Source organism: Populus trichocarpa, chromosome 18 (genome assembly GCF_000002775.5).
Source record: "Populus trichocarpa isolate Nisqually-1 chromosome 18, P.trichocarpa_v4.1, whole genome shotgun sequence".
In the NCBI taxonomy this organism is placed as follows: domain Eukaryota; kingdom Viridiplantae; phylum Streptophyta; class Magnoliopsida; order Malpighiales; family Salicaceae; genus Populus; species Populus trichocarpa.
The window spans coordinates 2,930,255-2,943,766 of NC_037302.2; the positions used below are offsets into that span (position 1 = coordinate 2,930,255).

The 13,512-nt window shown below is 32.0% G+C and overlaps 2 protein-coding genes across 4 annotated transcripts; both read right to left on the reverse strand.

The window, feature by feature from the left end:
* Positions 1–397: 397 nt before the first annotated feature.
* LOC7458980 (GTP-binding protein At2g22870) lies at positions 398–3,236 on the reverse strand. 3 transcript variants are annotated; one of them, XM_052448815.1, is made up of 5 exons: positions 2,598–3,236; positions 2,290–2,359; positions 1,828–1,990; positions 1,184–1,444; positions 398–964 (listed from the first exon to the last, which is right to left on the reverse strand). In XM_052448815.1, exons 1-4 carry the CDS (start codon positions 3,094–3,096, stop codon positions 1,226–1,228), a joined length of 951 nt encoding a protein of 316 aa, XP_052304775.1. In that variant the 5' UTR covers positions 3,097–3,236; the 3' UTR covers positions 398–964; positions 1,184–1,225. The 3 variants fall into 3 exon arrangements, with proteins under 3 accessions (XP_052304775.1, XP_024445624.1, XP_002324249.1); XM_024589856.2 differs by having other exon boundaries at positions 398–1,035; positions 2,598–3,235; XM_002324213.4 differs by having other exon boundaries at positions 398–987; positions 2,598–3,234.
* Positions 3,237–9,814: 6,578 nt separating this feature from the next.
* Positions 9,815–13,153, reverse strand: LOC7462946 (uncharacterized). The gene is made up of 3 exons (XM_024589880.2): positions 12,769–13,153; positions 10,688–10,779; positions 9,815–10,475 (listed from the first exon to the last, which is right to left on the reverse strand). The coding sequence occupies exons 1-3, from the start codon at positions 12,916–12,918 to the stop codon at positions 10,067–10,069; spliced, it is 651 nt and encodes a 216-aa protein (XP_024445648.1). The 5' UTR covers positions 12,919–13,153; the 3' UTR covers positions 9,815–10,066.
* Between the last annotated feature and the right edge of the window lie 359 nt (positions 13,154–13,512).

Below are 13,512 nucleotides of genomic sequence, written 5' to 3' on the forward strand. Positions count from 1 at the left end.
TAACTTATTAATATTTTTTTTTCAAGTTTATTAAAATAATAAGATACAAATCTTACAAATTGAAAAGTTAAATGAGAATGAAATTGAAAAAAAATATAATTTCATAAATTATCTCAAATAAAATAAATAATAATCAAAATAATGAAGATCAAATCTAACAAATAAAAAAATTAAAAGATGATGAAATTAAAGTAATAATAATTACAATTTCATAAATTATTTCAAATAAAATATATAACAATGAAAAGAATAAGGACCAAATTTGATAGATAAAAAATTTCAATTAAAAAAATGATAAGAGAAAAGCAAATAACAATCATAAAATAAGGATCAAAATTAATATAAAAATCAAATTTTAAGGGATAAAATTGAAAAAAAAAGATTCAAACAAAATATATATCAATCAAAAGTTTGAGGACCAAATTTGATATAATCAATAAATAATATGATATTTCTAAATTTTTCACAACTTCTAAAAAGTGTTTTTCGCCCAAAATAAAAGGAAAACACTTTCCTGAAAATCAAGCCTAATTTTTCTTTGACTGGAAAGTGCTTTCCGTTGACCAACTTTTCTAATAGCAAACAAATACAGGAAAGTTTAGAAAGTGGTTTCCAGGAAACCACTTTCCGGACAAACAAACACCCCCTTAATTAATTAATCAACTTAAACATCAAAACTCATTGAGTCCTTCAGTTAAACCAGTAGCAGAGTAAATCTGAGGCATTATAATCAAGTAATAGGTTCTCTACTTTTGTAGCAAGCAGAACTTGGAACCACTCCAGCACAGCCCTCGTATCAATGTAGCAAGGATACGATATATATTGTAAGGTGACACCGTTCAGCCTTCCATGTAAACAACCACTCAATTTTCCATGTATTTGCCTGTCCGGCTCTTCCCGTCTATATGTTCTTTCACTCTTGTTTGAATTGGTTAGCACAGTGGAACTTGCCGGAGCACGATCGCTAACCAATTTAGCACAGTGGAACTGTTAGTGACAACAGCCAACTCAAGTCGGTTAGGGTCTCCGTCCCACCTATGGGGTATCAAATGCATGGAATTCAACAAAATGTATAAAACTTGTAATCCATTCGACATATTTGGAATTTAGCTGCAAATCCTGCCAGGATCAGCAATGGCAATGTTACTAGAATGGTCTGTCTATGATGTGAATGGAAACTCACCAGGGGACAAGGGAAAAGCTTTTGATTCTGCAATCTTTTATCTCAGTGTTTGAGCCAGTAGTTTCGCAACTGAGCCATGTGCAGTAGCATCTCATCACGACCTTGATTGGTAACACCACTGGTCATGATCCAAGGAGGTGCTGTCTCAAAGAAGTCACGTATCAGCTCCTGAAATTCATTCACATTTTCTTCCGGCCTTTTCCCTCCGTTTTTTTTCTTCTTCCTCTTGTCGCATTTGGTGAAAATTAATGTCATGGGAACCTGAAAGGCAAGAAATTAACTTTTAGAAATCCTCCCCTTCCTCCAACCATGACTTGGATATAGATAGCAAGTGCTATCTCCAATGGAGAGACTTCTGATCTACAAATAACTTTTAGCAAGTTTCTGATCTCCAATGGACATTTATATGAGACTCGAAACCCCAAGGTCTATTTATATCAACACGGGGGGAAAATGCAATTGAAGCCACTGGAAAGTGTTTGCTCATGCAAAGTAAGTCTGGAACATCCTAACCAAAAACAGCTAGGGAAAGGGGGGAAAATTGCACATGCATCGTCAGCAAAAAAATTCTCAAGAAGCTAACAGCGGCAGGTCATCAATTGATATATTCCCTTTATCTCATCTACCAAGAAAGAAGATTTCACCTGATTCTGACCCAGCCAACTGGCATATTCAAGATCAATTTTCTTCGCAGGAATACTAGCATCAATAAGAAGGAATACTGAGACCAAGGTTGAGCGATTGAGAAAATAGTCTTTGGTAAACTTATTCCAATCTGTTCGAAGTTCCTGTGGCGCAGATGCATACCTGTTCAGAGCAGAAACAAATGCAAAACAGTGCAAATTTAATGAAATGGACAAACTAGATAAATCAACAACAGAAGATCAAATTCATTTAAACAGAAAGAAGTGGATAAAATTAGTTATGATGCTTGAGAAAGTGAAATAGGCACTTCTAAGCACCAATCAGCAAATAGTTAAGTTTATTATCAACTAAACTCAGTTTACTCCCCAGAAAATAGATTCCAAACCTGAAAACAGCATTCGATATTGCACCTATACAAAATTCGTACGTGATTAAAACGAACCAAAGCATTGAAACCATACCCATATCCAGGCAAATCCACCAAGTACCAGCTATCATTGACCTTAAAATGATTGATGCACTGCGTCTTCCCTTCACCAAGAACAAAAACCAAAACAAAAAACACAAATAATATTCAGTTCTAAGCTACAAAGTCTCTTCCTTTAGAGTACCCCAAATTCAAAACAAGTCACTTCACTTGTCAAAATACAAATGCCACAAAAAAAAAAAAACCCATAATTTCTTGCTGCAATATCCATCACATAACACAAAAACAGACATGAATAAAAAATAATAATAAAAAAAAAACACGACATTATTATCAACTAACCAGGTTTTTTTGAGGTAAGCGCAAGTTTCTTTCTTCTAACAATAGAATTAAGAAGAGAAGATTTGCCAACATTAGACCTTCCAACAAGAGCAAACTCAGGCAAACCATCAGAAGGACAATCTTCAGTTCTAACACTACTTTTAATAAACTCAGCTTGAACAATCTGTGCATCCCTTGCATACTTACTCAACACAATATTAGACCCTTTTAAAACCCTAGCACTTAAACCACTACTATTCTCATTGACTGAAACCTCAGTGTCTGGTGGGATAAAGAGTTTGTCAAGTGAAAATTGGGTTTGGGTTTGTTCTTGGAGTGCTAACAAATTGTGGGCTTCTGTGAAAGGAATGGGTTCTGTTGTGGTGACCGTGGATTTGAGCCTGGAAAGGGTTGAGAGTTTAAGTTTGGTTATGAGAGGAAGGTTGATATGGGTGTATGGAGATGGAAGGGGGTGAGTGAATATAGAGAAGTGAAGTTTTGGAAGCCGAGAAAGAGCCATTTCTCTGGGTTGCCTTGGAGTTTTTAAAAGGGTGGAAGCATTAGCTACTATGTCTAATGTGGTTTTGACGAAGGAGGGCCGCCGGAAGGGAAATCTGACTACTGACTAGGGAAGAGAAGATGTGCGGATAGTTTAGCTAGGCTTAGCCCAATAATTCTTAGAATATTTGAATTTACCTGAATATTTTGACCGATTAAATTAAAAAATTAATTTCAGATCTTAAATTGAAATTAATGTAATTTATTAGATTTACTTGATTAATTTATTTTATTTTTTTATATTTTTACAAATTATATTTTTCATTATATAATTTATAAATTCAATAACAGTTTATATCCTTAATAATATATTTTGTTTAAATTTTTGGTTTAATCCAGAATTTTAAATGTAATTTATAAAAATATAAAAGAAAAGTAAAATTTATATCTAACTACATGATGGATTTTTTAATTATTCCTTTATGTATTTATATAAACTAGATTTGATTAGTTTAATATTTGATAATAAAAATTTATAGATAATTATTTTTATAAGACTTCCATCTTAATATATATATATATAAAATAAAATAAAATCTATTTTTTTAGTTATACTTTAAATCTTAATATTTATATAATTGATTACACTTTACTCATAATGTGCAGCTTTACATAATATTTTTTTTCTTTAATTTTATTTAATTGCTTTTAAGTATGTATCTATTTTTATTATCGATTGATTAAATAGAAATTTGATTATAATAAACAAGTTTATTAAACACAATTGGGTCAATTACCAATATTAGAAAATTAAATATCTTGATCAATATTTATTTTTTAACTTTTTTTTAGTTTAGGGCATGTATAAGATTTTTTTTATTGACAATTAGGAATTGTTTTATGTCAAAAGACGTGATGGAAAAGCTTACGAATTTTTTTTATGTGGCAAATAAATTATCCAATCTAGGGAGAAGCACGAGTTAGATAGCTAGTATATTTAATAAAATTAATTAAAAATTATATGTGTTAATCAATTAAAAAAAAAAGCTAGCAACGCTAACCCAAAACTAAATCTTAACATTGAGAGATAAATATGGATTAAGATATTAGATCTCGCGTCGTGAAGAGCTCTTAATTTTTTTTTATATGATAATTTTATGATCTATAATAAAATATTATTTTAAATATAATCTTTCATATTTAATCATAACAAATGTTTGATTAAAGTCGAAGAAATGAACAACTGCAAAAAAAAAAAAAAATACATTGGCTAAGATAAAGAATTATTATAATCTTATTTAAAAATAGATTTAAAACCAAAAGGTATTTAATGAAATAATATTCTAAATAATATCATAATTATTTTATTTCAATGATCTTTGTATAAAACATAAAAACATCAGATTAAAAGTTAAATTGTAAGGAAAAAGAAATTTACAGGTGCTTTTAATTTTTTTTCTTAACATCAAAAAATATTATAGTTGGGAAATGAAAATTCAACATATGTGTTTAATAAAATAAATTGACAATTATATGTGCTGATAAATATTAAAAAATAATATTAACAATAAAAAAAACTCAATACAAAAATAAATGACAATTGTAGTTTAAGATATATAATATCATACTATGATGAGCCGTTAAATTTTTCTCATGTAAATAATTTATCAACAAAACCAATAATTTATATCCTATTAAAATAAGATGCTATGCTAGTAACATTCTATAACCTAAATAAAGTTAATGAATTCTATAATTTTGTTAAATAATGGCTGTTACACAAAAATCTAAAAGAGCTCAGTAAAATATTATGACCCAAGACACAACAAATTGGGGATTAGAACAATATTTTGATATCTCATGGGAGTTATGTTATCTTTTTTACATGAGTTATTTGTCATTATCAAAAACACTTGGACAAATCGGTGTTATTATAATTTTTTGCATTGTAAAATTACTCAATTACCTTTAAAAGAAAAAAATATTAAACTTGCTTGGATGATCTTTTTGCAAAACCCTAATTTAAAAATTTACGGTGTTAATAAAAAAAATATTGGAAATCAAACCCAATGATGAAATGAGTCAAAATAACATTTAGAAAAAAAAATTAAAAATAAACTCTTATGAAATAAACTTTTAATTACGGTATTTTAAAAGTGGGTCAAGATGGAGTATTCAATTAAATAAGAAATAAAACACATGAGCTAAACATAAAGGCATTATTGTAAATAACTTAAATTAAGATTATATACATGGCTCTCTCTTAAGCCATCGCTGGGGATTCAACAAAGTAGAAGGGTTAGAGTTTTTTTTCTTCGTTTATTTCATCAAATTATGAGAGGAAAACATGATTTTAAGCTAGATTAAAAGACCAAAAAGGGGTTAAAAGGATCTAAACTAGAAATCTAAAGATTTTCTTGAGTTTAGAACTTAAAAGTGAGAATTTTATGAGTTAAAAGGAGAAAGGAGAGAAGGTCAAAAAAGCTTGATATCCTTTGTAATTTTTTTTGGAATCAATTTCATCATGATTGGTTTTGGTTTTAGCACAAATTGAAGCTTAGCTAGTAATGTGTAGAATATGAAATATTGAGTTTTTTGAGTTAGATTACTTGAAATAGTGTTTTGTTTTTAGAATTATGTTCTTAGATATGAAAAACAAATGGGTAATATGAGAATTGTGGAAAACTTGAAGAAAATCATGTTTTCCCCGTTTGAAATGAGATTTTGGCCTAAACTTAGAAATAAAAAAAAATTGATTTGGTAAATTGTTATGGAATTTGGGTGTAGGAAATGGATGAGTAAGAAATTGATTTTTTAATGAAAAACTGAACTAATATTTGATATGCTGCATAAATCAGTTAATCGTTTAAGATTACTAAATGATCCAGTCGATCGATTGATTGATAGGAGTAATAATGAAATATATAGAATTATTAAATTAAAAATAATAAACTTTCGACTAGAATTGAACGGATGACATTAAAGAGTAATTTAAATTATAAATTTTATAATTTAATTCCTTAATTCATTTATATTGCATGTTATAATAATTTTCAGGTGTATCTCAGTCTCGTGTGGAGCATTAGATTTGTTTAGTATTTCTTTCTTCTTTCTTTCTTCTTCTTCTTTTTCTTCTTTATGTTTTTAAAGATGTAATTATAAATTAGTTAAATTCTCCTTTTGTACTATTAAGTTGTCACTAATGCTTAAACTAGATTTAAGTTACTTAAAATTTACCTTTGGAATTCTATATATTAAGTTTGAATTTGATATGATATTTTTGTATCCCTTAAGTTAAAAGAAAAATATTTGTAATTAACTTATTTTAATCTGTAGGATTTAATTATACTTTTTATTTTGATGAAGTACTTTTAATGTGGAAAAATATTGGGTCGTTAAAGAGAATGTAAATTATGTTGTTATTTTATAAAAGTTCATGAAGGTTGAACCATGACTTTAGATTGATTACATGGATTTGTAGTGATGTCGATAACTTGGTATGTTTAAAAACAAGGTAAACTCTATTGATTTTATGGTGGGGATGGATGGTATATATATAAATCCTAGTTTTTCTATGTATCTTGATGATGAAAAGATCTAAACATGTCTTAAAGTAAGGGATGTTACATTTTTTTCGTCTTTTCAAATTTTTTTGCATAGTTAAATGACGTATGTACTCTTAAAACAAATTAAGGTTATCTTCCAATAACATTTTCATCTTTTTATTATGGTTTTTTTTTTTGTAATATTGGAGTTCACTTAAGGGTTGTTTGGTAATTTAAAAAATATGAAAATTAATAACAATAATAAAAAGTTGCATGTGTCTGCATGTGGACACCCCTACGCCTTTTTTATAGGGCTTACAAAGTTGTCTAGTAACCAGTCATCACATCTTGCAGCGATTTTTAATTGTTTCAGCGACCCCTCTATTTTGTTGCTGTGTGTGTGGTCAACATGCCTCGAGTTTTATACCGGTGACCCTTTTTTTTCTTTCTTTGTTCTCTCTTCATCTTGAATTTTGCGCCTGACCTTTCAAAATTTTAAGCAGACCTTAAATTGTTTTCTCCTTTATATTTGGTACATACTATTTTGATTCCTATTTGTTTTAGATGAATTGATTTATTAAATTGGATTTTTTTTCAATTTCATCTTTCTTTAATTTTTTTCATGTGTCAGATTTGGTGTTCATTTTTTTATTGCTATTTTTTTTGTTTGAGATAGTTTTTAAAATTGATTTTGTTTGCGATTTCATCCACCTATATTTTTTTCCTTTCAGATTTGATCATCATTCTTTTAATTGTTTTTTTTAAAAAAACTTTGGCAAGTTTTTAAATTTGATATTTTTCCCCGGTTTTATCATTCAACATTAAATTGATTGGGAATTGAGTTTCATAGTTAAGCCCGGATCTAGAATTTAACGGATTGTAAGTTTTGAAGATTAACTTAGGTTTAGAAGATCACTCGAGTTTGCGTGTTTTTTTTTTTCAAGTTTATATTTTTTTAATTTCATTCTTTAATATTCATTTGATTTTAGATTGATTTCATTGGGTCAATAACCTATATCTCAAAACTTTTTTTTTTTCTAAAAAATACTTACATCGTATTAACATTTTATTTTTATATTAAAAAAACAGCCCATATATAGCGCAAATAAGCAATCTAGTTGCATATAATGGTCGTTATTTGAAACTAAGCTTGAAATCCAATAGCGCAAAACTTTCTCATTTAAAAATTCAAGTTACCTTTGACAGCACTGCTGGTTCGCGGGTCATACCAAATTGGTTCTGCTCTCTCTGAAAAATTTTAGTGGGCATCACTATACCTGCATTTCTTCCTCAACCTCAACACATGCTTACTATGCTTTCAGCTACCTGTCCCTGCATTAAGTGGCAAACTGACGGAAAAGTCAGACTTCTATTCCTGTGGAGTTGTGCTTTGGAGCTTATAACTGGGCATCCACCTATCAGTACTACAGAATCAGTAATGAATGAGAGCTTGGTTGCCTAGGTGAGTTCCCTCTACATGGCTTTTGAATCTATTTTTCAAGTTCTAGACATGCCTCTTAGTTAATGTATGCTTGAGACCTTGTCGAAACTCCGTCCCGCTCTATGGGCGTTACAGGCTAGGCCTCTACTCATCCAAGCTCTGGAAGATGGAAGTTTTGAAACTCTTGTCGATCCATGACTGGGCACAAATTATAATTTAACAGTGAGATGGCTAGCATGGTTGCTTGTGCTGCTGCTTGTGTGCACCCTTCATCCTGGATCCGACCAAGAATGAGCCAGGCTACTCTTCTTGACTTTCCTTTGCTTTATCATGTCCAATATATTATAATTACACCTCCAGCCAACTAATAACGTGGTTTTGAGCATAAAATGCCTTCCTCAAGATTGAAGAAACTATACGAAAACCAAACAAAGAAAACTTATCGCCGATGGCTTGTCATTATGTAATCATTATTTGGTTGTCATATGGAACTAAATGTAGCTGTGATTCTGTTTGATGGGTACTGAAAGAAGAAGCAAACATACCATGATGCTTCCAAAATGTTAGGAATTTGTTTTGAATCAAACAGATAGTTCGTGCTTTGGAAGGCAGAAGTCTGCAGATGATCTCAAAGCAGGAATATTCAGGCCTCCACAGCATAATGCATGGTTCTTCAAGAAGTTCGAGTTCCAGTACCTACCACTACGAGGAACATGAAGATTTTCAACATGGCAAGGGGCAGTAGGCAGGATGGCATCAGTTGTTACACTGGAACCACCAACGAGCATGAACCCAACCAGCTCAAGTAATGATGTTAGAGCTAAATTATTTGGTTTTAATGACTGATGTAATGTCCATTTTTTTGTTGATTCTTAACTATCAAATTTGAGCGTCCTTTTTAGAGGACAGTCATCCTGGTTCCATTGCTAAACATACAGCTTAGTAATGCCATGTATATATTGATTACTGTTATACATGTCCTTCACGAGCCTGGGCATGAACTACTGGGAGAACAAGGTGGTGGTTCATGTAATGTGCAGCAGTACTCTTGACAGAGACATCAAGCATGCGTGCAACTGGCATTTCGCTAATGAGCTGGGAAACAGCATTGCTTTTTTTGTCAAATTACATTAAAACAAAAGAAAATGAAGAAGATCAAAATTGGCAATCAGCCCATGCAGCAGATCGTAAGAAGCTTTGGTCTACAATCTCTGTGCTGCTTCAGCTTTCACTCGTTGCATAAAAGAATTAGCAGGCCGCCCTAAAACTAGTTGCACATATATCTGCTAATTCATATGCATGTGCTTGCACAATATGTTTGGTGGTACATGGAAGGTGTTATACATTGCAATTTGCATAATGCTCTACAAAACAGTGTCCTGTTGCATTGCACATTCAATTGGTTTTGGCATAAACACTAATCAAACACCACAACTACAGTTAGAAGTAACAGAATAAGAAGAAAAATGGAATGTGGGATATAATTTAGAGTGCCTCAAAAACACTTTCGAGCAATGCTTCTTTTGGTACCTGGCATTTTCTTTGAAAGTTCAGACTCCAGAAACATGTTGGGATCAGAAATGAAAACCCATTTCACCAAAAAAATTAAACTGGATAGTCATGTTTTCCATAAGTTGCAAACGTTAATTTACTGAAGATTCCAGCACCGGGGAAGCCTCCAGCAACGAAAATTGAACCTATCAACTTCAGTTTCTAAAGATATCATACGAGACCTAGTAAAATCTCAAAACCACTAACCAAAAAAGACTTGATGACATCTTTATTTTTTTAAAAAAAGAAAACAATCAATACAAAGTTCATTGTTTTTGAAGCAAGGCAAAAGAGTAATCCTATGACTTTTCTAAATTGCTCCCATAAAAAATAGAAGTTGCCAATTCAGCCTTCTTTGATTTTGTTTTTTTTCCAGTTTTTACCCTTATTCTCTTACCTGTGTATGCACTATGATTGCCGTGGCCCGGAATGAAACATTAAGTTGAGACAGGAAATCATCCACCTTTATCTTTTTTCTCCTTGCCAGACAGAAGAGATATTAACCGTTGCTTCCAAGGAGCATCCTCTTGCTGCTCAAGCCACGATAGAAAACAGCTATCCAACAAGCAGAAGAAGTTGACATACAAAAGTTGATACCTCACTGGTACAAATCGGAAATTTCCAACTTGAACAATTGGCCATATACCTCCTTCCAAAATAAGAGCTGGTACAAAGTCCCTCTTCAAATCTTCCTTGATTTGAGGAACACTCTTTCCAGATGCAAAACCCATGTACGAGAAAAATACAAGCAGATCCAGTGGTCCAAAGATAATCCCATCAAGTGCTACTTTAGCACCAACAAACCGCAAGGAATTTGGACGCAGTAAAAGTCGTGACCTTATAAATCGGTCTAAACTTTCATACCTGCAACAGTTTAACAAGAAACAAATGAAATATGACTTGCACACCTCTGCATAAGAGTACCACATGCAATTCCATCAATTTAAAATCATTTGATCCTGGTAGTGGACTGCTAACTCCAGGATCCATGATTTTCAAAATAAGTTTTTCAAAAAATATTTTCCTTTCAATTTCAAAAATAAAATGTATAGATGAAAATGACAGAAAACACTCACCAGAAGTGGCCAACAGGTCCAACAAATGCAAAACCAAACAAGCTCGTGGTCGTTACTCGTTTCCAATTAATCTTTAATTCTTTCTCCTCTACCTGACATTTGAAATAGAAATCAATTAACAGTGAAGTGGTGGAAATAACTTTTATGGGCTCCACAAGCTTCTCTTTTCTTATAAATAAAAGTTTAGCATTGCAAACATTTTCCAGCATGGCAAATCACTAGCTTCTATTCACCACGGTCTTTTAATCCCAGAACAATCAAGTTTCCAATTTGTATAAAATCATATGCAATTCAAGGATCAGGTTTATCAAAAGCTGCATATTCAATAATGCAGAATTATCATTAAAAGCAAATTCAGAAGAGGGCAAAATCATGCAATCAACATACAATGGGATGATACAACACAAGACCCCAATAACAGAAAACAAGCAGAAATTTGGAGTGTTAGGATTAAACCATGTGGTGGAGCCACCTCCAACAGCCAGATGAATGGAGATTGAAATACCCAGATTTCAGTTCAAAGACACGCAGTTTGAGACATTATTAAGCAATTTTTGTCCTTCAGTAAACACTTCATCAAACACAAAAGAACTGTCAAGATCAGATTAAATAATTTGATCCCCCTGAATGCCAAATTGCTACTAATTCCATTGATGGTAAACATCACGATGTCACCACCCAAGGACCATTAAAGGGTGCGGGTGCAGCTATAAGGGGTGGCTATTCTGTCAATGACCATGAGTGAATCAAAGATGATGAACAAAGACTGAAGATTCCAGCCAGCACAATGACCATATTTATGGGGGAAGAGAAAGGACAGTGTACTCTTTGCAAGGAACCTATTTATGAAACCATTTATGAAGAACATGTTCTTGGGGTTCTACAGTTTCACACAACAAGCACACCATCGTGAGACAATTTAAGAAAACATTTACAAAGAGCATGAAGACAATGAAATTGTTAAGCTATCAATTTCTAATAACAAGAACAATAACTTGTTACATGGGATTCTAAGGAGTAACCAGATGATATAGTCGAAATCCGCTTGTATTAAGTTAAAATGAGTATGAAGATGATGAAGAGTAAGAGTAATATCTCCTCTGAGCACTTGCGAGTTGTTCACCATGGGACACCATCAAAGAAACTAGTCAGTAGTGTTGGCTAATCTACTGAGAAGGTCTGAGAATCAAATCCAACATATATGTCGATGTCCTTGTAGAATATATAACCTTACAAAATAAAGGATGAGATGCTATCTTGTGGAGACAAGGAGTTGTAAAAGGCTGTTCCTCTGTAGCTTAAATAGAAGCACTACAAGTATGTCCATATACAGGATTTGAACATCCTCCATCCAGCGAAATGCTCACCACAGTTCAAGAGCATATATCATAATCTAAACTCGGATAGAGATGATAATGATTATGATGATAGTATATCCTTCATCATTACTCGAAACAAACTAGATGATGCTGATCCTGTGCTTTCTCAAACATTCGAAAACAGTCGTTCCCCAGCATAACTCTTTAGCACATGAATAATAAAATAAGGTGGCTTAATCTTCAATAAAAATGAATCTATCATGTTCTAGATTGTAATGGTAAACATAAAAGAAAAGTTCAATCATGGACATCAACAGAAAATATATTGGAAACCATTTTCCCCTTGGAATCACAAGAGGAACTGGTTGATTTCAGCCCAAGATGGGTTTCATATGAATGAGGAACTAATTTATTTCTCAAAAACCAAAAATGCAAATGCCAAATCAACAGACAACATTTTCATGTATTACATCCCATATAAAAGGTGAGATTTATAGTCTATCCTCATTTTATTCCACTGATGAAGTACAATAAACAGATAAAAGAAAAAAAAACAAACAAAATGGCACATACCCATTTGCCTCAAACATTGAATACATCCATACACACATAGTGAAAAAACAATAGAATAACAAAAACTTGAGACATACTCATTTTCAAAACTAAAGGCAAAGTACCCAAAAACAGATAGACAAAATATAACAAAAAACCATCATATAAAAAATGGGATTTTCTTGAATGATAGGTTATGCTTGTAAGTACCTTAATTTGACGATATTTCTTGGCTGTATAGTGAGTTATGGACTGTGCAGCTATATCACCAAAACCCCAAATCACTCCTGAGCTAATCATCTGTGTCTTGACTGGATGCACAGCCAAGCAATTCTGGTACCATTTCCACAACTTCAACATATCTCCCTATGTATTTTCTTTTAGAGAGATTTTTTTTTTTTAAAATGGATTTCTTCTACATGGATTAGTGAATATTCAAAAGGGTTTCTTTTTAATCTAATTTTTAGCTACAAAGTTGGATGCGCTCCTCATTCTCTTGTTTTTCTTTCCCAAGATCTCCGGGAAAATGAGAATTACCCTATTTTCCGGGAAAGGACAAAAATGACCTAGTTCCTGCATTATGTGGTTGTACAGTGTCCTGGTGGACTGCCACTACCTGGGAAACGCTAATGTTGTGGAAAGCTGCACCTTTTGGTTTGGCCAAGGGCTGTATGGGCTTTTCATATCGCTGTGGTAAGAACTTGGTTGGCTAGGTTTAGGGGGTTGAAAATGAGACTATATTTATTTCTTGAAAATAGATTTTTAAAAAATTATTTTTTAATTTTTTTAATATTTATTTATTATTAGAAAAGTTGGTCAATGAAAAATAATTTCCAATCAAAAAAAATTTGGCTTGATTTTCAGGAAAGTGTTTTTCTGGAAAATTTGGGCGGAAAACACTTTCCAGAAGTTGTGAAAAATTTAGAAATGTCATATTATTTGCTGATTATATCA